We start from the raw sequence: 23369 nt of genomic DNA on the forward strand, positions 1-23369 counted from the left end.
GACTAGCTGGTCGCAGCCGCGTAAACACATAAATCTTGCAGTGTAAATTTGGAGCAACACATGGAGCGGATGCTTTTCAATCCGCATCATCACCATCTTTATCATCGCGTCGCTTTTCTCATCGCCAGCAGTGCAGCCACGGCGAGATAGCGTCTCACGCGCGTGCGCGGTTTGACCGGCTAAGAAAACGAGAAACTGCCGAGATATCTCACTCAGATGAAGGTGGAAGCGACTAATTAGCTGAGCTTTAAAAAAAAAAAAAAAAAAAGACCTTGTCGAACAGGACAGTGAGGAAATGACACTGCCGCCTATAAATATGGGCAACAAGAGGTAACCTGCCAATCATTAAAAAAATATTAACCCTGTTAGCATCGTAGTGCCTTACTAGCATAAAATTTCTACGAAACATGTAAAAAACAATCCCGGCCAACATGCAAAGAATACCCAGGCAGCGAAAACCCGGCACCCATTACGTATAAAAAAAAAAAAGAAAAAGAAAAAAAAAAGAGCGCGCATCGTACAGCTGTTCGCGAAGGAGTCGGGCTGCGCGCCTCGGCGACGAAGAAACGCCGCTCTACTTCGAAAGGCGGAGGAGAGAGGAGGACGCCCGACGACGAGGCGCACCTAGGCGGCCAGCGGGAGACAGATGCGCTTCGTCCGCGCACGGGGCTCCAGGGGCGTTGAGTCAACGCGCGTTTGCAACAATAGCAACACGGGCCGAGAAAAGGGTTCGAGAAAATGAGAACGCGGCTTCAAAAACGGGCGCTGGGACGCAGAAACCGCGTGTGCGCGGCACAGAGCCGGTTACCGTCAGCAGCTAAGCGCCTCCCGATACACATCGTGCATGCCGCCAAGCGCCAGCGTATCAGTACACGTAAAGCGATTCGCTTTTAAAGTTCTGGTTTTCTTCTGCCGGCAGCCGCAGCTGAAAGCGAGAGTCGATAAAAGTCGTTCGAAGAAAGAAAGGACGAAAAAGAAAGAAAGAAAGAAAGAAAGAAAGAAAGAAAGAAAGAAAGAAAGAAAGAAAGAAAGAAAGAAAGAAAGAAAGAAAGGAAGAAAGTTAGTTGTTGAGGAAAGGAAAGACGTCGCAACTGCTTCACTTCTCTTTGGGCTTGTCTCGGAGAGAAAATGAGCGTTAGCTGTGCGGAGAGAAACGCCGCATGCACTTTTGATAATAGAGAGCTTTAGCTTAGCGCGATTAGTCACCGTGACCCACTACCACACGCTGCCACTGCGTACCCGTCGACTGGTCCCGAAACGGTTGCCAGCATGTGGCGCCTGACCAGGTGATCTAGGCATGCCAGTGGAGCGTGCGCCGGCGAATCGCGGTACGCTAAAACCCTCCAACTCTCGAACCCCCTCTTTCCATATCTCTCTCTGTTACGACCAAGCATCCGCATTTGCGCGCTCTATTGTTCGCCTGTGGGCATGGAAAAGTATTGTGGAAATGTGGTGATGGTCCAATGGCTCTAAGTGAGCCTGTTTCCAGGAATCCTGTTTTGTAAGCCTGTTTTGCTTTGTGGACAACCTGCAAATGCCAAATTGACCCTGTCAAGAGAACCTCTGGAAAAACACAAAGAAACGTCCCCCTGCGGGAAATAGCAGGAAGTGCTTTCTTTCTTTTGTTCACCCTTCCAGTCGAGAAGTGCTATCCTCCAGTGATGAATGCCTCCTATCCAAAGGAGACGACAGAGTGACATGTCCGCTGACGTGCAGGACAAGAAAGGAGCATGACTCATACGGCCATTAAGTGATTTCCCGGGAATGCAGGAAAGATTTGCAATTGTCGAAAAGGGACAATGTTGGGAGCCCTATGCGGCGCCACGTGCACTCGGGTTTCTGAGAAGTAAAACCCCTTGTCAGAACCAGCCTGTGGTTTCTTTGCTGAAGAATAGAAATGTACCTCCTCTCCTCGCCGTTCCCAAGCTTTTCCCGCCAACAAGTGATCACGCCCAACGAATGAATGCCGGACCAGTCAGTGCTTCAGACCATCAGTGCAGTGATGTGTTCGATTGGATGCCGATACCTGAGGGGCGTGCCCTGGATTTGGTTGGTCAACATCTTCAGAGAGGGGCTGGACATAGGGGGGGTTTTAAGGACGCTGCAGAGCACGAAATGTCGCTCTGGGCCCTGGGTAAACGGCTCATCCAGTCGCTTCTCGCTATGAACTCTTAACGCTTGCCATTTTTCTGATGTACCCTTCTTTTTCGTGTAAATAATCTTGTAAATAAGTTTCTCAAAGTGCCATTAAACCTGCTTGTATATATTTTACCAACTTCGAAGATTCAATCCTTCAAGAACCCGGACTCTCTGCACGCTACCAAGTGAAGGCCGGGTCGACATAGCCCCAGCGTCACGACAACTGGTGACCAGCGTTGGGATCTGAATCTACAAGCCACAACATCTGATGACTGGAGGTGGGATCTGGATCTACAAGCTACAACATCTGGTGATTCGAGGTGGATCAGAATCTACAAGCCACAACATCTTGTGATCGGAGGTGGCATCTCAAGCAACAAGCAGGAGCAACAATCGGCCAACAAGAAAGCAGCTCGGAACATCGATCGCATGTGTGGGTGAGTGCTTGGCTTTTCTTCTGATGTGGACCAGGTTCTAGAACAGGGTTAGATTTTAGAACTGGTAAAGAGAGTGTGGAAACGCCTTTAGGTTGGTAGTTTGCACAGTTGTTTTGGAAGTAGCCGACACTCGGAGCGATCATGGACCTACAAAAGCTGCAGAAACCGGACCTGTTGCTATTGTGTGAGGAATTGGGAATTGATACAAGTGGTTTGGCACGAAAACCCTTGATTATAAAGGCAATCACTGATCTGGGAACCGATGATGAGGAGCTCAGTGAAGCATGGAACCTCATCGGTCAAAAAAAGGAACAGCTCAGACAGCAGAAAGAGCGTGAAATTGAAAGAGAAGCAAAAAAGCTGGAGCTAGAAATTGAGCTCCGGAAATTAGAACTAGAGTTGAGCAAGAGGTCGGGCGATTGTCCCCAGCTAGCGGTACCTCGTCTCAACAAGGAGGCAGATTTCAAGATGTCAAAGTACATGCAGCCATATGTGATATCAGGGGATATCGGTCTGTATCTGGCTAACTTTGAGCGAACTTGCGAAAAACTGTCCTTCCAGCGAGACACGTGGTCTCAGAGATTATTGACGGTTCTGCCCTGCGAGGCAGCGGAGGTTGTCGCGCGGCTAAACAAGGAGGACGCGGACAACTACGAGAAGGTCAAAGCTTGCCTTCTGAGAAAGTATAGGCTTAGCGCCGAGGCGTTCAGACAACGTTTTCGGAACGCTACTAAGTCCAGGGACGAGAGTTACCCTGAATTCCTATACAATTTAAGAGTTAATTTGGGCGAGTGGCTAAAGAGCACTGATTCCTACAGTGATAGGGACGCTGTAGTCGAGCGAATTCTTTTGGAGCAGTTTTATAGCTGCCTCCCAGAAAAAGAAAGAAATTGGTTACAGGACCGAGGCGACATTAAGTCGGCAACTGAAGCTGCCGAAGTCATTGAGGAGTACGCTTCGCGCCGACAATTCAGCAACCCAGCAGTGGATAGGCTCCGCAATCCCAAGTTCAGTGTGAAAAACCGTCAGGAAAGGCACTTTGCTAGAGTTGGAAACGAAGAAATGAAGGTTTCTTCAGGCAAATTCCCTAGAAAGGACGGCAGTGAGAAAAGTGGGGAAGTGACCAACGTGCAGAACACAAAGAATAAGCTTGAGGCTAGGAAGCCGCTCACATGCTTTAGGTGTAATGAGCAGGGTCACATTGCCGTCAACTGCCGGAAAGAAAAGATTGCTTTCTCGTATGTCAGTGACTGCGATGAAAATATGCAGCTTCTAGAACCCTACCTGCATGACCTAGTAGTCAACGGGAAGCCTTGCAAGGTACTGCGCGATTCGGCCGCAACGATGGATGTTGTCCATCCGGCGTATGTATCGCCTTCCGACTATACAGGACAGTGTGCGTGGATCCGCCAGGTAGTGGAGGAACAGAGTGTGTGCTTGCCAATCGCGAACGTGGTCATCGAGGGCCCCTTCGGCAAGTTGACAACCGAGGCTGCCGTTTCAGGAAAGCTTCCTAAGTGCTATCCGTATTTGTTCTCCAACAAATCGGACATGCTACTGCGAAAGAGGGGCATCCTTTTCGGAGACAGAGTTGTGCAAGCCTTAACACGTTCAAAGGCGCGAGAACTAGCTACACTGCTAATTCCAGAAAAATCCACCGCGGAGGAAACGACAGCTAAAACAGTGGTCGATGCGGAAGACAGTGGGTCAGGAAACTTTGAGAGCAAGGCATCTCAAATAAGTCAACTTGAAAGTGAGCTTGATGAGACGCGGAATGAGAACGTCCTTGGGAGTAACCTCTTGCCGCCAGCGTCTAGTAATCTAACGAGACTTTTAAGTGAAAACCGAGAGGACTTAGCTATGGAGCAAACCGTGGTAAATCTAACGTTAAACCTTCCTGAGGAGATTGGGGATAACTTGATTTGCCTCAGCGGAAAAGGAAGCAACGCTCAGGAGCTTCTCAGAAAGACGGAGCAGAGAGAACTAAAGAAATCCCAGCTGTCCGATCTGGGCGAAATAATAACAGAGTTTGAGGCCTGCTTCGTGGACAGGCCAGGCAGGACTGATTTGACTGAGCACGATATTGAGCTGACTTCAGACGTGCCAGTGCGATCAAGGTGCTACCGATTCTCTCCAAGGCAAAGAGAAATTCTAGATAGGGAAGTAACTCGCATGCTGGAATTGGGAGTAATAAAACCCTCGGAAAGCGATTATGCTTCGCCTATGATCTTAGTAGAAGCTCCAGGTAAAGACCCTAGGCCTGTGGTAGACTACCGAAAGCTAAATTCTCTCACCAGGGATCAAGTGTATCCTATTCCGAATATTGAGGAGAGAGTAGAACAGGTCAGTAGAGCGGCATATGTGACTACGCTGGACCTTACTCGAGGATACTGGCAAGTACCGCTCACTGAACGCGCCAGCAGATACGCGGCTTTCGTCACTCCGACGGGCAGCTACCAGCCAACAATGATGAGTTTCGGGCTCAAAAATGCTCCATTTTGTTTTTCCCGACTCATGGATAGGGTTTTAAATGGGTGTGAAACATTCGCGGTGCCTTATTTAGATGACATTGCGGTTTTTTCCGACTCATGGGCGGACCATATGGTACATCTAAGAGCTGTACTGAGCCTTTTGCGTCAAGCTGGACTAACCGTAAAGGCCGAGAAATGTTGCCTGGCAAGGGCGACCGTGGACTACTTGGGTCACAATGTAGGTCAAGGTTTCAGGAAACCCAGCGAGATTAAGATTTCTGCGGTAGCAGACTACCCGCGGCCGAGCACGAAGACGGAAATTCGAGCATTCCTGGGTCTGACTGGGTACTACAATCACTACATCCCTAACTATTCAGCTTTGGCTAGCCCTCTGACCGACGCTCTCCGCAAGACAGAACCGACAAATGTAGTCTGGGACGAACAAAAGGAAGCCTCCTTCGTAAACCTGAAGGCTGTGCTGATTAGCCGTCCGGTATTGCGAGCTCCAGACTATGGCCGAGAATTCACGGTCCAGTGTGATGCCAGTGATCGAGGGTTAGGTGCTGTTCTCTGCCAGAGAGATGACGACGGTAATGAGCACCCCGTGCTCTACTTGAGCAGAAAACTGAGTTCTAGAGAGAGGGCTTATTGCGCGTCAGAGAAAGAGTGCGCTTGCATTGTATGGGCCATTCAAAAATTGCAGTGCTATCTTGGAGGGGCCAAATTCACCGTAGAGACGGACCATTGTCCCCTGGCTTGGCTGCAAACTGCGACATCGAAGAACAGTCGCCTTCTTAGGTGGAGCTTGATTTTACAGCAGTACAATTTTGAAATAAGATACAAAAAGGGGAAGTTAAATGGGAATGCGGACGCGCTTAGCCGCTCTTTCTAAGCGGTCCGAGATGTTCCTCACCATGTGTCCAAATTGATAATCAGGTTTTTTTTTTTTTTTTTTTTTTTTTTTTTTTTCGTGCGCTTGTATATGTGTGGCTATGTAAAGCAGCACGTTTGGTTTTCTAGGAATACGTGGGTCCTGAACGTCTTGAGAGTGGGCTTTTCTCGAACAACAATGGCAGTTTTCTTTTAACCTGGTCTCTTCAGACGGGAGCCGAGTGCTTGCTTCGACATGTGGTTGAGTTTCAGACAGCTCGAGCAATTTGGCCTACAACAATCAAGACAACGCGACAAGCAACAGCGAGCTTCAAGCGTTCACGTGCAGGCCATTAAGTCGTCTCTTCATGCAGCAGCTGGGACTGCTGCCCTCCGAGACTCTTCTGGCGGGGGAGGAGGCTGTTACGACCAAGCATCCGCATTTGCGCGCTCTATTGTTCGCCTGTGGGCATGGAAAAGTATTGTGGAAATGTGGTGATGGTCCAATGGCTCTAAGTGAGCCTGTTTCCAGGAATCCTGTTTTGTAAGCCTGTTTTGCTTTGTGGACAACCTGCAAATGCCAAATTGACCCTGTCAAGAGAACGTCTGGAAAAACACAAAGAAACGTCCCCCTGCGGGAAATAGCAGGAAGTGCTTTCTTTCTTTTGTTCACCCTTCCAGTCCAGAAGTGCTATCCTCCAGTGATGAATGCCTCCTATCCAAAGGAGACGACAGAGTGACATGTCCGCTGACGTGCAGGACAAGAAAGGAGCATGACTCATACGGCCATTAAGTGATTTCCCGGGAATGCAGGAAAGATTTGCAATTGTCGAAAAGGGACAATGTTGGGAGCCCTATGCGGCGCCACGTGCACTCGGGTTTCTGAGAAGTAAAACCCCTTGTCAGAACCAGCCTGTGGTTTCTTTGCTGAAGAATAGAAATGTACCTCCTCTCCTCGCCGTTCCCAAGCTTTTCCCGCCAACAAGTGATCACGCCCAACGAATGAATGCCGGACCAGTCAGTGCTTCAGACCATCAGTGCAGTGATGTGTTCGATTGGATGCCGATACCTGAGGGGCGTGCCCTGGATTTGGTTGGTCAACATCTTCAGAGAGGGGCTGGACATAGGGGGGGTTTTAAGGACGCTGCAGAGCACGAAATGTCGCTCTGGGCCCTGGGTAAACGGCTCATCCAGTCGTTTCTCGCTATGAACTCTTAACGCTTGCCATTTTGCTGATGTACCCTTCTTTTTCGTGTAAATAATCTTGTAAATAAGTTTCTCAAAGTGCCATTAAACCTGCTTGTACATATTTCACCAACTTCGAAGATTCAATCCTTCAAGAACCCGGACTCTCTGCACGCTACCAAGTGAAGGCCGGGTCGACATAGCCCCAGCGTCACGACACTCTCTCTCTCTCTCTCTCTCACACACACACACACACACACACACACACACACACACACACACACACACACACACACACACACACACACAAGGCACGCACGCCCCGCTCAAAGCGAAAACATATCGACAAACACCCTGTCAAATAACGCTGAGCCCATCGTCGCCAATAACAAACATTCGGAAGGAGTAGGGCGAGGAATTCCCAAGAGTAGGCGATATCTTTCGAATTAGAAAATAACATGGAAAACAGGCTATTCTCGAACCAGTTTGACATTTCTGGAAACTATAGCGAACGCCTAGAGGAGGAACCGCGGGGCCTATCGAGCACCACACAGCAAACTCAGCAGAGAAGATGCAGTAGACTAATACAGGGAATTGCGTTCCCAAAACCCGTGCAGGTATATTCATAGTAAACGAGAGCGAAAAGACGAACACAGCAGAGAAGACAACGCGAAACACGCGCTCCTTTACCATGAATACTTACCAACTATCCAAACTTATCACGTTACCGTACAGATATAGCACGATGCATATCGCAGCCCTTGTCCCCGGTGGGGAAAAAAGCGAGCAGTGCACGTCACTTGACTGGCGGGAGATGTACAGCTGATCGGAGATACCGTAGCTTGCTCAGCAAGTGCCGTCCTAGAATAACAAAGCCGCGCAAGAGCAATGTCCTCTTATGGTTTGAATAACTGGAGCATGGAAATACCAATAACCTTCTCCCTATCACTTCCTCATTTCGCTACGCTTTGTTTGGCCCCTTGCAATGTTCTGCGAACATGAAGCTGGCAACGTGCCCTAAGGAATCATCTAGAAATGAGGGCAATACGTGGTGAATAATGGTTTATGGACATCAGCAGTATAAGAGATCTACCTAAATAGAGTAGATATACAGGCTGCACACGCTTGCAGCCGTTGGCGCTGATATACACAGTCGGGAAGGCAGCTATGCGTTCGGGTATGAAATCGCCATGTGCCAGCAAAACTTGCTCAGGACGTCGGGTTTAACACACAACTAAAATCTAGGTAAACGTATTTTTTTCTTCATTCTGTACAGCGTAGCCGAGCCGGGCCATCGCGGAAGGCGAGACATTATTGGGGGCCGGCGCCAGGGCCGCCAGCCAACAACGCCGAGGACGAAAGGACGCCAAGACGAACGGTACAAAAGAGTACAAAAGAGAGCGGAGCCCAAGGATGTGCGGTTCATTCGGCTTCACGCCCATAAACTTCACGGCCCTATCTTTGTACAACCAAGCGAGCCTCGGAGTGCCCTCACGGCACCAAGAAAGCCGACTGAGCGGCGAGAAAGCGCAACGCGTATCGCCCCACCAGATTATACTGCACACGTCTCGCTCCGCGACACTGCACAGCGGTTAGGTCGCTGCTCGTATACCAGCATTTCACAGGCCCGCAGACCGAGAGCCTAACCATCGGCGTTTACGCAAACCCAGAGGAGGGTGAACAGATACAGAGAAATGCTTTCATCGAACAACCCGGTTGTACAGGCCGACATGTCTCTGCGGTCGTGCGGCAACGTTTCGAATGCACATCTCGCTACGGGATGCGCACTTAGATGCCACGACAGGTGAATGCGAACAAGTTCCACCTCCGGCAGTAGAGCTGCGCCAAGTAAGTGTCGCGTCCAGAACGAGCCCGCCAGACGCCGGACTTGTCGGGTCGCGCTGTGTGCTGACGTCACAGGCCAGACCGACTGAGAGGGAAAGAGGGAGGGAAGAACAGCTTTATTTGCACGAATACCCTATGTCGGTAGGAAATCCAGATCACGACTTGCTAGCCACTTTTGCCGGCGGCGGATAAGATTGCGCGTATATGGAAAGCTCAAAAATTCTTTAAACGAACCAGCCTTTACGCGCAAAGCGCCGCGGCGAGGCCCCTTGAACCGAGAGTCGCCGCAACGCGTAATACATCCGCCAGTCGAAATAACACCGATTCCCAACAATGCCTCCGCGCATGACTGGTGCCATGTATCACACCCCGCTCAACTGCTATAAAGCGCAATATCGCACAGTCATGTGAGCGCCACTGCAGAGGGATGCGGCGGTGGCCATCGGACGCTTGCAGCGCTTCGGCTGCGGATCGAAGAAGGTCACGACACCAACATCGATGGCCTCCTGAACAAGGGGGGTAAGACTGCAACAATCGATGCCGCAACGGCAAAAGGAGGAAATTCCTCCCATTGTTACCCAACAGTGCCGGACAGCTGCGGGTTCGCCGTGGAATGCTCTGAGCGGCCGCCGCATTTTCCTCCACGTCTGGAGCGGAAAGCATGCCGTCCACGACGAGGATAGCCTACGGCGCCTCTGGAATTCCGCGGCCCCGTCAGCCTCGAAGCACGGCGCCTCCAAACTGCAAGATGCTACCCAGCAGCGGAAAAGAACGGCGCAAAAGATCGCCCACCATGTCGAAAAAAAAAATTAATAATAAACCCTGAAAGAAACATTGCCGACAACTGTGCATTACGCCGTCTTCCGCAGATACGCAATGAATATAGATGCATTGAATGATTACGCAGACACTACAAAATTAGCAAGGTACAGTGGCGAGCTTGGGAAGCATAGCGTGCCGTTGAAAACAAGGTGCCGTACAGGGCAGAATTTCGCCAGGTTAAGAAACGGTGAAAGATCTGCCCTCCCCGAGTACACTGGTCGTTTGTGATCAGCCAAATGAAGCGCTCGAACGCCGCATATCACCGGCCTGTCTAGTACGTATACGTGATTAAACGTTAAGCCATCGCCGCCTGCCACAAGGATATTGGCAAATTTCACGCATTATTGATTGTAGTTCAATAATATATTTATTACTAGCTTTATTGACATCTTGCATGCATTTGCAGCTGATGCTGTGCTCTTGTATAGGGCACCCTATATAGTCAAGCTGCGTGCCAGCAGCTTTTTATTCCATCTCCTCACGTATGTATAATACATGAAAATAAATAATTTTATTTTATTATATTACAAGCGGCGCCGCAGTCCAGCCAAGATTGCAACCGTAGGAATGACTCTGTGATCAGCCTGGGTTCAATAACAAGTTTTCTCAATTGTAGAATTGAACCACGATGTTTCACTTGAGTGAATCTGCACTTTCAGCTAAAGGCTTTGCTTTAATCGATGCAAAGCAAAGAGCCCATGACAAACTGGCGATTGTCGGGTTGTGTGTGCAAGTGTCCGCCGTGCAAGCGAAACCGCACACGACCGTCGTTTGCCTCCAGGGCAATCACAGCGCTGTCGAGATCGCTAACGCAGAGCATCCCTGCAAGTCGCGAAGGTGAGAGAAATGTCAGCACGTCTCGAGTTCAGTGCGGCACAATTGTTACAGGTAAGCAGGTTACGCTCAAAACTAAAATAGTTCGCGATAAAATTACTCTGCTTCAATTTCAATTCAGGAGATTGAACCCCAGTGCCGTTTCCTGCACTCATCACCCCAGTCTGGCAAACAACGCCCTTGTATGTCGATTCGTGAGTACAAGTGTTCAGGGCTACAGCGCGGGTAGCCGAAATCTACAAGCCACGCGCGTTGGCTTAAAAAAAAAAAAATTACCCTCATGGTTGTCATGGCTACCGCTCCTCCGCAAACTTTAACAACGTGTCCACTGTGCCTCAATCCGCGTTGCCCGCGTGCCAGCCCATCCGAGATAACCAAGCCCGGGAGGAGACCATCCGCAAGTGGTATTGCGAAACTGTGCCATTAAGACACTGTCACGAAACTCCCTCCCCCCTTTCGCCGACGCCACACACGCGGTGCGTCCTTCCCGGGTGGACGGCCGCCTTCTTCCCACAGCCGCGCGGCGGGACTTCGCGGAAACGCGAGCTATTCCGAGAGCAAGCCACCGCAAATGACGGCGAGAGACGCCATTTTTCCTCGTCAAGCCGCTGCAGGGCTGACCGCGTACACGGTCACGAAGAAGAAGAAAGTGGCCGGCCGAATTCGACTCTCGATGTGACGCGTGCATACTCGCTGCAATCCCGTCGTATTCCACGAGCTGTCCTGCCGAGGCGGCCAAGTGCAGCCCGGTTTCAGTGAAGCACAGAAAGAGCCCCAACAAGCGCACGAGAAAAAAAAAAAAAAAAAAAAAAAAAAAAAAAAAAAAAAAAAGAAGGAGAAAAGGAGGTGGTGCATGCGAGCCCTTCAGAAACGAAACCTCGGACGGCGCCTATGTGTCGCGAGCGAAAAACACGCCTTGCGACGACGTGTCATTTAGCAGAGCCATGCGCCTCTGCCGTGTACTACACAGAATCCTTTTAGGCCTCCCTGTTCTCCTTTGCCGCCGATATTGGGCGGCGGCCAACTGGCGGCAACGTCCGCGGTGTTTCCCTGCAGTCCTGGAGAAGCCACGCATAAGGCACACGATAAGGTCTTCCCGCATGCACGGCACGCAGGCTCTCTGCGGCCGAAAGCGGCGCCCACACCGAACGTGCATCGACCGGGCCGCAAGAGGAGGACGTGACGCGATTGGGTGACGAGGGGCGAAAACGCATGAAAGGTGCGATAAACACCGGCGTCGCTGACTGACCGCTGCGGCTACCTCGTGAAAAGAAGAAAGGCATGCATACAAGGAGGGGTCCGTCCGCAAGCTTGAGCTGATGCCAGGACGTCGCCACTATGTCGCATCATGTCTTTCGTCGTACCATGCCGCGAAAGACATGTCAAAGCTTGACACATCGAAAGAGCACAACCTCTGACATCGTTACGGGCTGTGCCAAACGGATGAAGTCATGAGGATAGCTCCGCATATCCTCTGACGAGGTGCGTCAGAGGGAAAGAACTGCGGCACCGCAACGGCTGCCAGACCACGTCTGCTGCACGAGAGGTACTGGCGAAGCTTCAATGCTCACTAGAGATCGTGCATCGCTTCACCAAAACTATCTAAAAAAAAAAAAAAAAAAAGCACGCGCATGGCGTCCGCCTTAAAACACTCCCAAGAATATTTGCTCCCGCTCCTATGCATGGAGAGAGAGAGAGAGAGAGAGAGAGATACTTTATTGTCGGGAGTAGTCTTACAGGGTCTTAGTGGAAGAGCCAAGTGGCCGTTAGCTGGCCACAGACGGCGCCAGATGAGCAGCTATGGCGACAAGCCAGCCCAGAGAAGGCCGGTCTCGAAGCAAATATGGCTAATTGAATAACCCAAAGGCGCGAGCCCTACATATGTACGCACTGACCTAATCGTTGTCACCCGGTGACGCCGCGTCAAGGAACCATTTAGAGAGTCCCGACAGCCTGCTCCTGACACCACAGTTCTATACCCCATGGTAGCCCTTCCCCTCACCACAGAGACCGTTCATTCAACTTTAGTCCCATCGTATGCCCAAGAAAGGGGAAAATCAAAGCGGACGCTGTATCCGCTTATGCGCGCGCACAAACGCTTCCTTTCCCTCTTCCTTTTCTTCTCTATATTCTCTTCTGTCTGCACGAGGCAGCGGAGGTGGCTCAGCTACAGAGCCAGTAGCAGGCCCGTGCATTTACTTTTCCTTCTTCCTACACCCACAACAACAACACACTACACGCGAAACGGTCCGCATTACGAACCTGCGCATGTTCACCGCCGTCCATCTACCCGCGGCAAGATGCCTCCAGCGGGCAAACAAACAAAAAAAAAAAAAGGAGAAACCCGCCAGCGTCAGGTCACCCGGCGCATTCTCAGCTTGCCGTCGCGAGCACCAGATAACGGCGCAGATAAGGCACGAGGGCCGCGGGATTGCTAAAACAAGGTGCGAGCTGTTTACCACCAATTCAGCCGAGGGCCACGGGGCGCAGCCGCAAGCACGCGGTCCTGCGCTCGCGTACACACGAGGAAGCGAAATTTCGCGGCGCCTGGACAAACTCGCAACGCGGGTAGCGTTTAATCGCGAGACGCAAAGCTCGCGATTACGGCCTTCCCCCCACCCCCGGGACACCGGTAGTCGCCAATTATACCCAACACACTTGCGCGCGCGCGGACAAGACGGGGCAGCTGCGCACGCGGCGAGGAGGGCGGCGTAATGATCGTAAATCAGAAGAGGCGAGGCCAATATCGCAACGCGCTCGGGACAACGCCTAATGAGCGCCTTTTCGTGGGCCTATTAATGAGCCGGAGCCGCGCGCAACGAAAGCGAAAGCTAATTTGCCCAACGCACCTTGCGTGCGCACGACACAGCTCGACGACGCCGCACTAACGAGCGCAGATTTCAGCACAGGCGCAGCGAGGTTAAGAGTAATAATAATAATAATAAAAAGAGAGAAACGTTATACAACTGAGCCTCCGGCAGCACTGGGGCCACTGGTTCCGTGAAGTCGTGTCGATGACGCAGCCCCGGTGGCACGCGGTTTAAAGCAAGCACCCGTTTCCTTCTTAAGCCGCATATATCGATGCATCTATCATTTCCCCCTATACGACAGGTTCAAGCGAAGCAGCTGTAAGTACCTCCATGTTATGCGCGGTTCACACCATTCCTGCGACTCGTCCAGCGCGAGCATTCCCGCGTAGATGTCTCTGCTCGTAGCCATTCGGCGCGTCGGAAGTGCACAAGCTGCTAGGTATATAGGGTGCGCTGCTATAACAGCACCCTGCATTTATATAATACATGGAGGAAAGAAAGCTTAGGAGAGGCCCTGACGTCTTTTCTTTCTTTCTTTTTTTTTTTTTTTTTTTTTTTTGAAGCCGGCGCGGGGCCGCGCCGCGACCGGACGCTGCAACGTCTCTCCTCCTCCTTTACCCTTTCTCCACGACACTCACGTACCTAGCGGCCTCAGCAACGCTGTTGCTAGTGGCCCCAGTTTTCATAGCAACGCGTCGCCGTTGCTAATGGCCCGACTTGCCTAACCCTAAATTTTGACGTCACTTCCGCCACAATTTCTCCAATGCATTGGGAATGGCAAGGGCCTCTCCTAAGTTGTTTCCTTCCTCCATGATATAATAGCTCTACCTTGGCACGGCTCTTTAACTGCACAGGCTTTCGTGAGCGGGTCCCGTATACACCAATAAGGATCACCAATACGGCATCGCAAATTTGCTCTGGCGCAGCACCTCGGCGCCGACCGCACATGAATGTGCTGAAAAGAGGCAAAAGGAGGAACAAAGGTCGACCGACGCGCCAATCACGGCACATGACGGCGAGCAGCAGGGCTGAAAACGAAACTATGCGGCGCTGGTTGGCCTTAGTTGGACCACGACACGGATCTCCCCTTTCCGTACTACATGTTAAACCGACACTTCCAGTCGACGCAGTGCAGCTAGAAATTATCGAGTGACTCTACCGCTAAAATGGCATACCCGACCTCTACCACCGCTTTTTTTGCGCGCCGGAAGCAAGGCCGTTGCAACTGGGAAGAAAACGCGTGCAGCTGCCTATTGCCAGCGGCATCAACTCAATGATGATTACAGAACGATGCATGGGACCCCTGAGAACTGTGTGGCAAAATATTTAAGCACAAAAAAATGAAGATTACTGAAAAGGACTGAAAAGTAAATATAATATTCACGCCCAGAAATGAATGCAGTTTATGTTTATTGCGCAAGAAAAGACGTGTCATATTTATAATAACATTCTAAATTGTTTTTACCGCTTCGTTAAAAAGTTTTGTCTGCTCCTCTAACGTCACAAGGTATGCTCTCGCGTCAAGGTATGCTTGTTTGAGATTTAATCTTAGGTTTTCGATCGAAAGAGCGATGGCAATAGCTCAACAATCAGGAACGCTAACTCCTCCCCATTTTTGCGGCGCATGTACAAGGCCGAAGGAAACGTTGGAAAAGTGCCTTTTTATATGCGGGAGCGTTTGTTGCTAAAATAAGCTAACTCTCATAACATAAGAATAATATGCTTCTGATTGTATGCCTAAATTATACAGCATGAGCCCATCAATTTCAGCCTCCTCGGCAATCTCTAGACGAAGCCCAAAACAAGTCCGAGGATAACTAAGGTCGCATATAGTGAATGCTTCTCAAAGAAAAGAGAATATGAGATGAAATAGTTTTGCTGAAGAAAAAAGAAAAATCAGCGACCACCATTCACGGCGTGTATGCAAGCAGTATGCAAGAGTGCAGCGAACAGCAGACGACATGGGGACGAGATCTCGTTGTGACGTCAGCGGCCAATGGTTGCCAGACCAGAAAGCCGATTCCGATATCAATAATAAAAATTAATTTCAAAACAATATACTGCACGGAATGAGCTCAAATTTCGAGAATTCGTAATTTAACTGTGAGAAGTGAAACTCAATAATCAGTTTATGCTCAGTTGTTAGCTGTCATGACCCTTTTAATCAAGTCCGACTGCATCCATATTATCGTGAGCCAGGCCAGTACTGATCAGGTACTTGTTGCCCTTGTGCTAGCTGTAGCAATTCTTCCTGCAGTGCACACAAAGCGCTTCGAGTTCGAGATATCGGCACTCGACGGACTCTCTCTCTTATTCGTGTGTAAATGAAAGCGGTGCTGGCTTCCCCGTGGAAACACACACACACACACAAAGCCAAAGACGAGCGCTACCATTCAGAAACATAGCACGGGGATAAAAAGGTAAAAGAAAGAAAAAGACGGCACAGGTGCCAGACTGCCGTCCTTAGGCAGCCCGCTCTCGCGCTTGCCCGCCCGATGGTCGCGCGCGCGCCAGGACCACAATGTGTGGCGAAAGGCCGAGCCGCCAACGGAGCCAGGAGGGACGCCCCGAGACGATGCGATCGACGCCAGGCCACAACACAGGTCGCTAGCACGCACACGTCGTGGCGGTCGGCGCACGCAAGGCCGTGTGCCGCGCGTGACGCGACGTATGCAATGCCAGCATGCCTGTTAACGGGAGCCTGGGCAAGTGGTGAGGGGGAACAAATTCTGCTTTTCGTTGGAAGCTGTGCAGCCGAAGGCAGCCAAAAATGGTTTCTATAGTGCTGCTCGGAGTCATTCCAACCTTCAAATATTCGGGAATTTGAAGCCTCGGCCCGTTAATACGGTCGAGGAGCGAACATAACCGGTGGCGCGCGACCTCCGCGACATGCTGCTCACGCGCAACGAGTTCCGGTGGATAAGAGCAGCAGAAAAAGATTCGAAGCATGAAACAACGCGAAGCTATTTGCTTGGCGATGTGGTCATGTGGTCCTCCAGCACCGAACATCAATCACTGCAGCAGTATACACATGATTCGACAAAATGTGGTTCAAGAAACAAATCTACCTTGTTCGCTACGAAATCATCGCACTGTGCAGCGCCTTCCAGGAAGCTGTGAGGCTGTAGGGAGTAAAAAGAAGAGCGGGGGGACATGCGGTGTAGTCACTTACCAATGTCAAGCGTGGCTGATGGCAGCAGCTGCCCAGAGCTCTTGACTTCGTCAAACTTGCTGAACAGTGCTTGTAGCCTGGATACACAAGAAACACAGAGGAGAGGAACAATGCATGTAATATAAAAAAAAAAATGCGCGAAGAAGCATTCTTGCAGAAAAACAGCTACACGAAACTACACGAAAAGCTTTTGCAAGCTGCGGCACACAGACACAAAAATAGAAACTGTTCATCACCGCTGAGGTAAAAATAAATGAAACTAAAAAGCCTGTCCTAGCACGCACGTACGCAAGCAAACACACACACACACACACACACACACACCAAGAGAAACAGGGTCTTACATGTAGACAACGCTAATGAGAAGCAGGAAGTAGGATAGTGGCATTAAATCTCTGTCCCCCATTGACCCTGAGCTAGAAAGACTAACTAATGGTAGAGGTTATGATTTGGGAGTCTCTGCGGCACTTGTACTGCTTCTACCCTCCAAACACAAGTTCTTTAAGCTTTGCTGTCAATTGCTGTTTTCCTGTTCTTCCTGTATTTCTCTTACGTCCTCACAGGGCCACTCTAAGTGACACAGTGGAGAGCTGTCGCAGTTAGATAACAAGCAGTAAATAATAGCACACTTTCACTGACTCAAGGTAGCAGTGAAAGTGTGCTGTCTTTTCCACCTGTTGTGCTGGCCACTGCCAGAGGTCCATAAGTGCAGGCAGTAAATGCGCAAGCAGTTGGTATGATTGCTCAACCCTATTGCAAAAAACCAGCACGAAACCAGTATGCTTTGCATGTGATTTAGGCTAGGGACGCTGGCGGTCTGTGAGAGTCACTGGAGCTGTGACAAGAAGACACTGGCTGTTCTAATAAAATGGGAGAAAATGATGACATTTGGTTGACGATACCAGGTGCGCAGCTGGCATCCGTTACATCAATGGGAAAAGCACTGTAAGCACGCTGGGGTCCCCGTATCATTTTGGAAATGGTCCGAAGCGCGGAAACTGGGAGCCAAGGCACAGAACGAATTAAAAATACTGCTCCAGTAGGCACGGTTTTCTTGGAACTCGTTGCAAACCTGAACAGAAAATAAAGGTAATTTCTTCTCTCGAGCATTTAAATGGCCAAGCCGATCTTTCTGTGCAGCTCTGACACTCTTTCCCCACTGACAAACCACTTGCAAGAGAAAAATAAAATGAACAATGTAAGCTACCATCGCAAACTTTTTGATGGCACTGGAATATGACGTTTAGTATCCAAAATATTCACTACTGGCTCAATTGCAGGCTTCAAGCAAGGCTTACACATAAGCAAGCATATCCCACCGCCGGTAAAGCAGAAACAGCAGAATGAACCGATCAAACAAAGGAAAGGAACAGCCTGCTGAGCAATGAACTACTGTTATAAAAAAGAAAGAAAGCCTATTTATACTATTGTCAGTAGGCCAGCTTTTCCGGCTTTAAAATTCCAAATCGGGGGCGGGGGGGGGGGGGTGGCCAAGAGAAACAAAGCCAAAGCATGGCACTGTCCATGTCTTCTTATTCTTCTGTTGCCAATCCGATTTTGGATGGTCGACTTACCTTCAAGTCTGCTTACAATTGTGTAAACAGAGAACTTTTATAATTCATTATGCAATTCTTCACTTTTGTCCTCTTTCCTGTCTACTGTTTAGCATCAGATACTACATGCCATTTTCCGAATCTTATGCGTCTTAGGTTACAGTGTTTCATGATATGGCATAGCAGTTTTTGGGCACTGTGCGCTTCACGACGCCAATCCTAGGGGTTCATCCCTAGATCTAGAGCTTTTGATGGTAGCTTCAGTGTCTAGAATCTTTTTTTGGAATGATACTGATTTTCTGTGCCCAGTAATATTTTGGTGCTGTGCACCCTGATGTATGTATATAGTAATGTATAATGTAATGTGTAATCGCCACTCTCTATGAGCAAAAATAAAAACATAGGTTGCTAACTACCGCTTTCCCCACGAAGACTTGGGTCACAGCTGTCATTCAGCGAGAAGTAAAACAATGATGGCTGCTGCAGTATGCAAGTCAATGCTAAGCCTTGCACCCCTCACAACACGTTCCTAGTTTGGCGCTCGTTATATACTTTTATTCATCCTTTCCAGCTGCGGCGTTCCAAGGTGACAACACCTGGAATTGCAGCTTGTAAACATGTTGAATGGAGCAACACTGTGTAGTACAGAGTGAGAGATAAAGCAAATTTCAGTTACAAGAACTGCTGTAGGCGACCAAGAAGATATATGTGGTACAGTTAGAAAGCAGATTCCAACTAAATATATCGGTGCGTGAAGTACTCTGCTTTTTCTACTGGAAGGCCTGTGATGCTTGTTACAAAGGGGGGAAATCCAGCATTGATCATAATCTCAAAAGGTTCAAAATGGTTGAAAAGCTTTGCATTTATCGACCCGCCCACAAGGTGGCACACACGTCCACACCCTCAGTAAGTATAGAAAAGGTATCAGACAGGTACAAATCTGCCCTACTGCCTATCTTAAAAAGCAGAACAAGTTGTTTCATTCCACCGGGAAGATCGGTATCATTAGGCTGATTAGGCAATAAAATTTGCAATGTTGGGAATTTTTTCACATTCCAGGGATTTTTCCATGGTCATTCTAGAGAGTTTCAATTGACCTACACCTGTAACACTCGTGCTTCATTGGCAAAACAGACACCATCTTTCGGTCAGTCTTAAAGAACAGTGCTTATGATTTGGAACTTTCAAAAGAATGTGATGATTTTTCTTTCTTAAGGCTTCTGAACCTCAACTCACCTTTGTTTGAAACAGTTGTGCTAAAACACTTTTGGTCAAGTATGCATAAAGTTGAGCAGGTACCGAGTAGATATCTAAGGCCGAAAGAGAGACAAACCATTCCTCGCTGTTCCACTCGTTACGATAAAAGAACTCGTACTTTCTATGTGCTGACACACCTAAATGCAATGCGGCCAAATACATCCAGCATACCATATTTATACAATTGTCAGTAAACTCAAATATATATATATATATATATATATACTCACTGGTACACACTTTTCACAACGAAAAGCCTAGCTAAACAACTTGTCCCCACTTTTGGTGATATATCTATAGGCTGCAAGTTCGACCTCCAGCTCTGAAAAGCATTTCGACTGCAGTCCACGGAAGCCTCTATGCTTAGTATCACAGCTGAAAATCTTGCCCCGCTACCACCACCACTTCTGCATCACCCATTTAGAAGCCTTGAACTAGGGGCCCACTGCGCAGTTGTTTCTTCTTTGTCACAAATGTTGGCCACCCTCTTGAACACTACAATGAACAACCCAAAATGCTTTTCGGACATGGAGAGCTCATGACAAAGCACGTGGCCGGCCGTGAAGTGAAATGCGCCAACTCCAGGCGGTACTAACGAAACCAGAACCAATCGTCAATGTCGGCTCTTCCATCAACCACTGACACTTCCCGAGTGCTCCAGACGTGAAAAAAAGCGAGTCTCTCTGCGACTAGAATAGCAGCTGTTCTATCAATTATGGACACTCCCTTAAGCATGGTGTGCACAGTAAAAGTAAAAAATGAAACATTTCCTGAGAAGCATGCACAATAAAAGAATTCTGGTTTGACCCGCAGAGCAAACAACTTTGCCGCAGCGTCCCTGATACATTAGCAGTGCCACACTTTGGTTCGATGGTAAATAGACTCCGCCCCTATTTCCGATTTTCATATTATAAAAATAAATAAACAAGTAGACTCATAATCAAGTAAATATGGTAAATACAAATTACAAACTAAAAAAACTATTGCATTCATCTGCTTTTACCAAACCACTGAATTTTACATTGGAACTTCTGCCATGCAGCGATTCCTCTTTATCGTATGTCATGCCGTCCATGGTCATGGCCAATATTTTTTTTTCCTGTGCATAGTTGTTGACAAATTTTTGGTTCTAATATGTTTTTGATGCATTCACCTCATTTTCACATTAGCTGCGAACATTTATGAGCTAAACTGTGTTGTTTCTGGTTCACAGGAAGGGAAAGGCGCAGTAACTGTCACACTTGCTCTGTGGACACCCGAACCGCGCCGTAAGGGAAGGGAGGAAGGTGGGAATGAAAGTGGAAAGAGAGAAAGAGGAGCCGTAGTGGAGGGCTACAGAGTAATTTCGACCACCTGGGGATCTTTAACGTGCGCTGACATCGCACAGCACACGGACGAAACGAAAGGCGCAGTAACTGTCACACTTGCTCTGTGGACACCCGAACCGCGCCGTAAGGGAAGGGAGGAAGGTGGGAATGAAAGTGGAAAGAGAGAAAGAGGAGCCGTAGTGGAGGGCTACGGAGTAATTTCGACCACCTGGGGATCGACCACCTGGGGATCTTTAACGATCGCACGTTAAAGATCCCCACGTGGTCGAAATTACTCCGTAGCCCTCCACTACGGCTCCTCTTTCTCTCTTTCCACTTTCATTCCCACCTTCCTCCCTTCCCTTACAGCCAGGTCTTTAACGTGCGATGTCGTGCGCTGACATCGCACGTTAAATATCCCCAGGTGGTCGAAATTACTCCGTAGCCCTCCACTACGGCTCCTCTTTCTCTCTTTCCACTTTCATTCCCACCTTCCTCCCTTCCCTTACGGCGCGGTTCGGGTGTCCACAGAGCAAGAGTGACAGTTACTGCGCCTTTCCCTTCCTGTGAACCAATTCTGTTGTAGTTTTGCTTACTTTTTAATATTTACTGATTGTTTTTGGAAGTGTAAAGCCCTGCACACAACTTTTCACTGCCTGCCAGGTGGCGCCGAACTAGCACAACGAGGCATCATAGCAGGTCTGAAAGTGTAAACTGTTGTTCTCAGTGTGGAATAAACTGGCTGACTTCTTGCTCTACGCATGAAACAGCTGAGCCCTGAGCAATCGCTGCGCTTCCTGAAGAGCCAATATTTAGTTACAAGTAAATTAGCGTCCTCGGTGCATCGGGTGCCCATTGCGAGGCTTTGTTTGCATTGTTCCGTGAAGGTTTTTGCATTGGAACTCAAGTGTTTAGCGACAATTATGTGCGCAGTAGCAGAAAAATGCAGGAAAAACATGTATTATCCCCAAAAATGTATGAGCAAAGCTGCCCAATGAGGTACAAAAGCATTTAGTACTGACACTTACTGCATAAAGTGTAGATTATTGTTTCTTGACACTAAGTATTTAGAGCTCCCAGCTCATTTTTTTTTTAATTCTCACAGAATTCTGTGCGCATTTCCATGGTCATAGTGCAGAAGGGATTTAGTAACGAATTAGGTTCGTTGATGGCGGTGCCGAACTGGGATTGCTTCCTCGGTTGTTTCTGAGTGCTTCACTGCCTTACACTACTGACGTGTAGAGAAGCCATAGCAACGGCTGACGGTCACCGCGGTTTAGATCCCTAGGCCCAGCCTGCTTGCACGTAAGCATAATTGTTCTCGAATCGTTCACTGCCTTTTGCATGTTGGCTTGTCTTTCTTCGACGTTTCGCTCATCTACACCTAGACACTGAAGGAAAGCAACCACGGTGGGCGAGCACAACCGTTCTCCAGTTTTTCCCAGGTTCGGCCCTGCCTCGTATGTTAGCACATGTCCGGTTAATCACCACATGCATTATAAAATTTCAATTTGTTGAAAATATGAACAAAGTGACTGGGAAATCGTGCTATCCGGATGGTTAAGATGCCGGCTACTGTGCCGAAATACCCGGATTCGATCCCGACTGCTGGCGGTTGCATTTCGATAGAGGCGACACGGAGAGGCGTCCATGTGCTGTGCGAAACATCCCCAGGTGGTCGAAATTACTCCCTAGCCTTCCACTACGGCTCTTCTTTCTCTCTTCTCACTTTCGCTCCCACCTTCCTCCCTTCCCCTACGATGCGGTTCATGTGTCCACACAACAAGTGTAACAGATACTGTGCCTTTCCTTTCCTGTGAACCAATTATTATGTACTATTATTATTAGTATATAAACCAGGAGAAAAATAGCATACCGCTATGGGAGGCTTTTTACTGCCCGTGATTTTGAGGGCATGAAAAAGGAAATCATGAAAACCAGGGCCCGTATTCTGAGTTGGCGTCGTTATCGAAGTGTCGCTATCTCACGTGACCTCGAGTCATCTAATTGGTGGAAGCGCTAGAACATGATGACGCCACCTCTTCGGGTTCCTTAGTGGCAACACCTGGTCCCAGCGTTTTGACCAATCAGATGACTCGAGGTCATGTGAGATAGCGATACTTCAATAACGACGCCAACTCGGAATACGGCCCCAGAAATGTATCAACAAGGTTCTATTGTATAATGCTCACAAACATGCAGAACATCAGAGGTAAATCTCAAGAGCCATTAACAAGCTTTTGTGCCTCAGCAGCTGTAAGCGTTATTAGCGCTGGCTATAGTTCCTGAACATGAAAACATGAACTCTAACGCTAAAAATATGCAAGCACTCAGGATGCAAAAGTCATAACAGATGCTTCAGTTGTCAACGTAATGTAGTGGTCAGCTTCTAAGGCTGGGGAACACAAAGTGCCTGTTTTCAATGTTCGAATTGCATGCTCACAAACTCACGCAAACGCGACAGTAGCAAGCGTTGCATGAACACAAATGAATGCATCCCTTGTCCCCTAGTTTGGTGTAAGGTCGTCAATAGTGCATGTTTGCTCAGGTTTTTTTTTTGTGTGTGTATGTGTTTCCTGCCGTTTTAAGAAGCCGGCCCGCGAGGCACGCGGGTGGGGCGGTGCCCGTACCCAGAGAAGGGGGGACCTTTTTCTTGTTTTTGGTTAC

At 48.9% G+C, this 23369-nt stretch overlaps 1 protein-coding gene across 5 annotated transcripts in view; it reads right to left on the bottom strand.

The window, feature by feature from the left end:
• The window catches only part of chb (CLIP-associating protein), a 185728-nt gene that overhangs the window by 131057 nt on the left and 31302 nt on the right, over window positions 1-23369 (bottom strand). For all 5 annotated transcript variants that reach the window (XM_084606806.1, XM_084606804.1, XM_084606805.1 and 2 more), the window contains exon 9: window positions 16586-16662. In XM_084606806.1, coding sequence (XP_084462932.1) covers window positions 16586-16662 — 77 coding nt within the window. The remainder of the gene's footprint in view (window positions 1-16585; window positions 16663-23369) is intronic.

This window comes from Amblyomma maculatum, chromosome 6, assembly GCF_055883805.1.
Source record: "Amblyomma maculatum isolate TAMU_Amacu chromosome 6, ASM5588380v1, whole genome shotgun sequence".
Lineage (NCBI taxonomy): Eukaryota > Metazoa > Arthropoda > Arachnida > Ixodida > Ixodidae > Amblyomma > Amblyomma maculatum.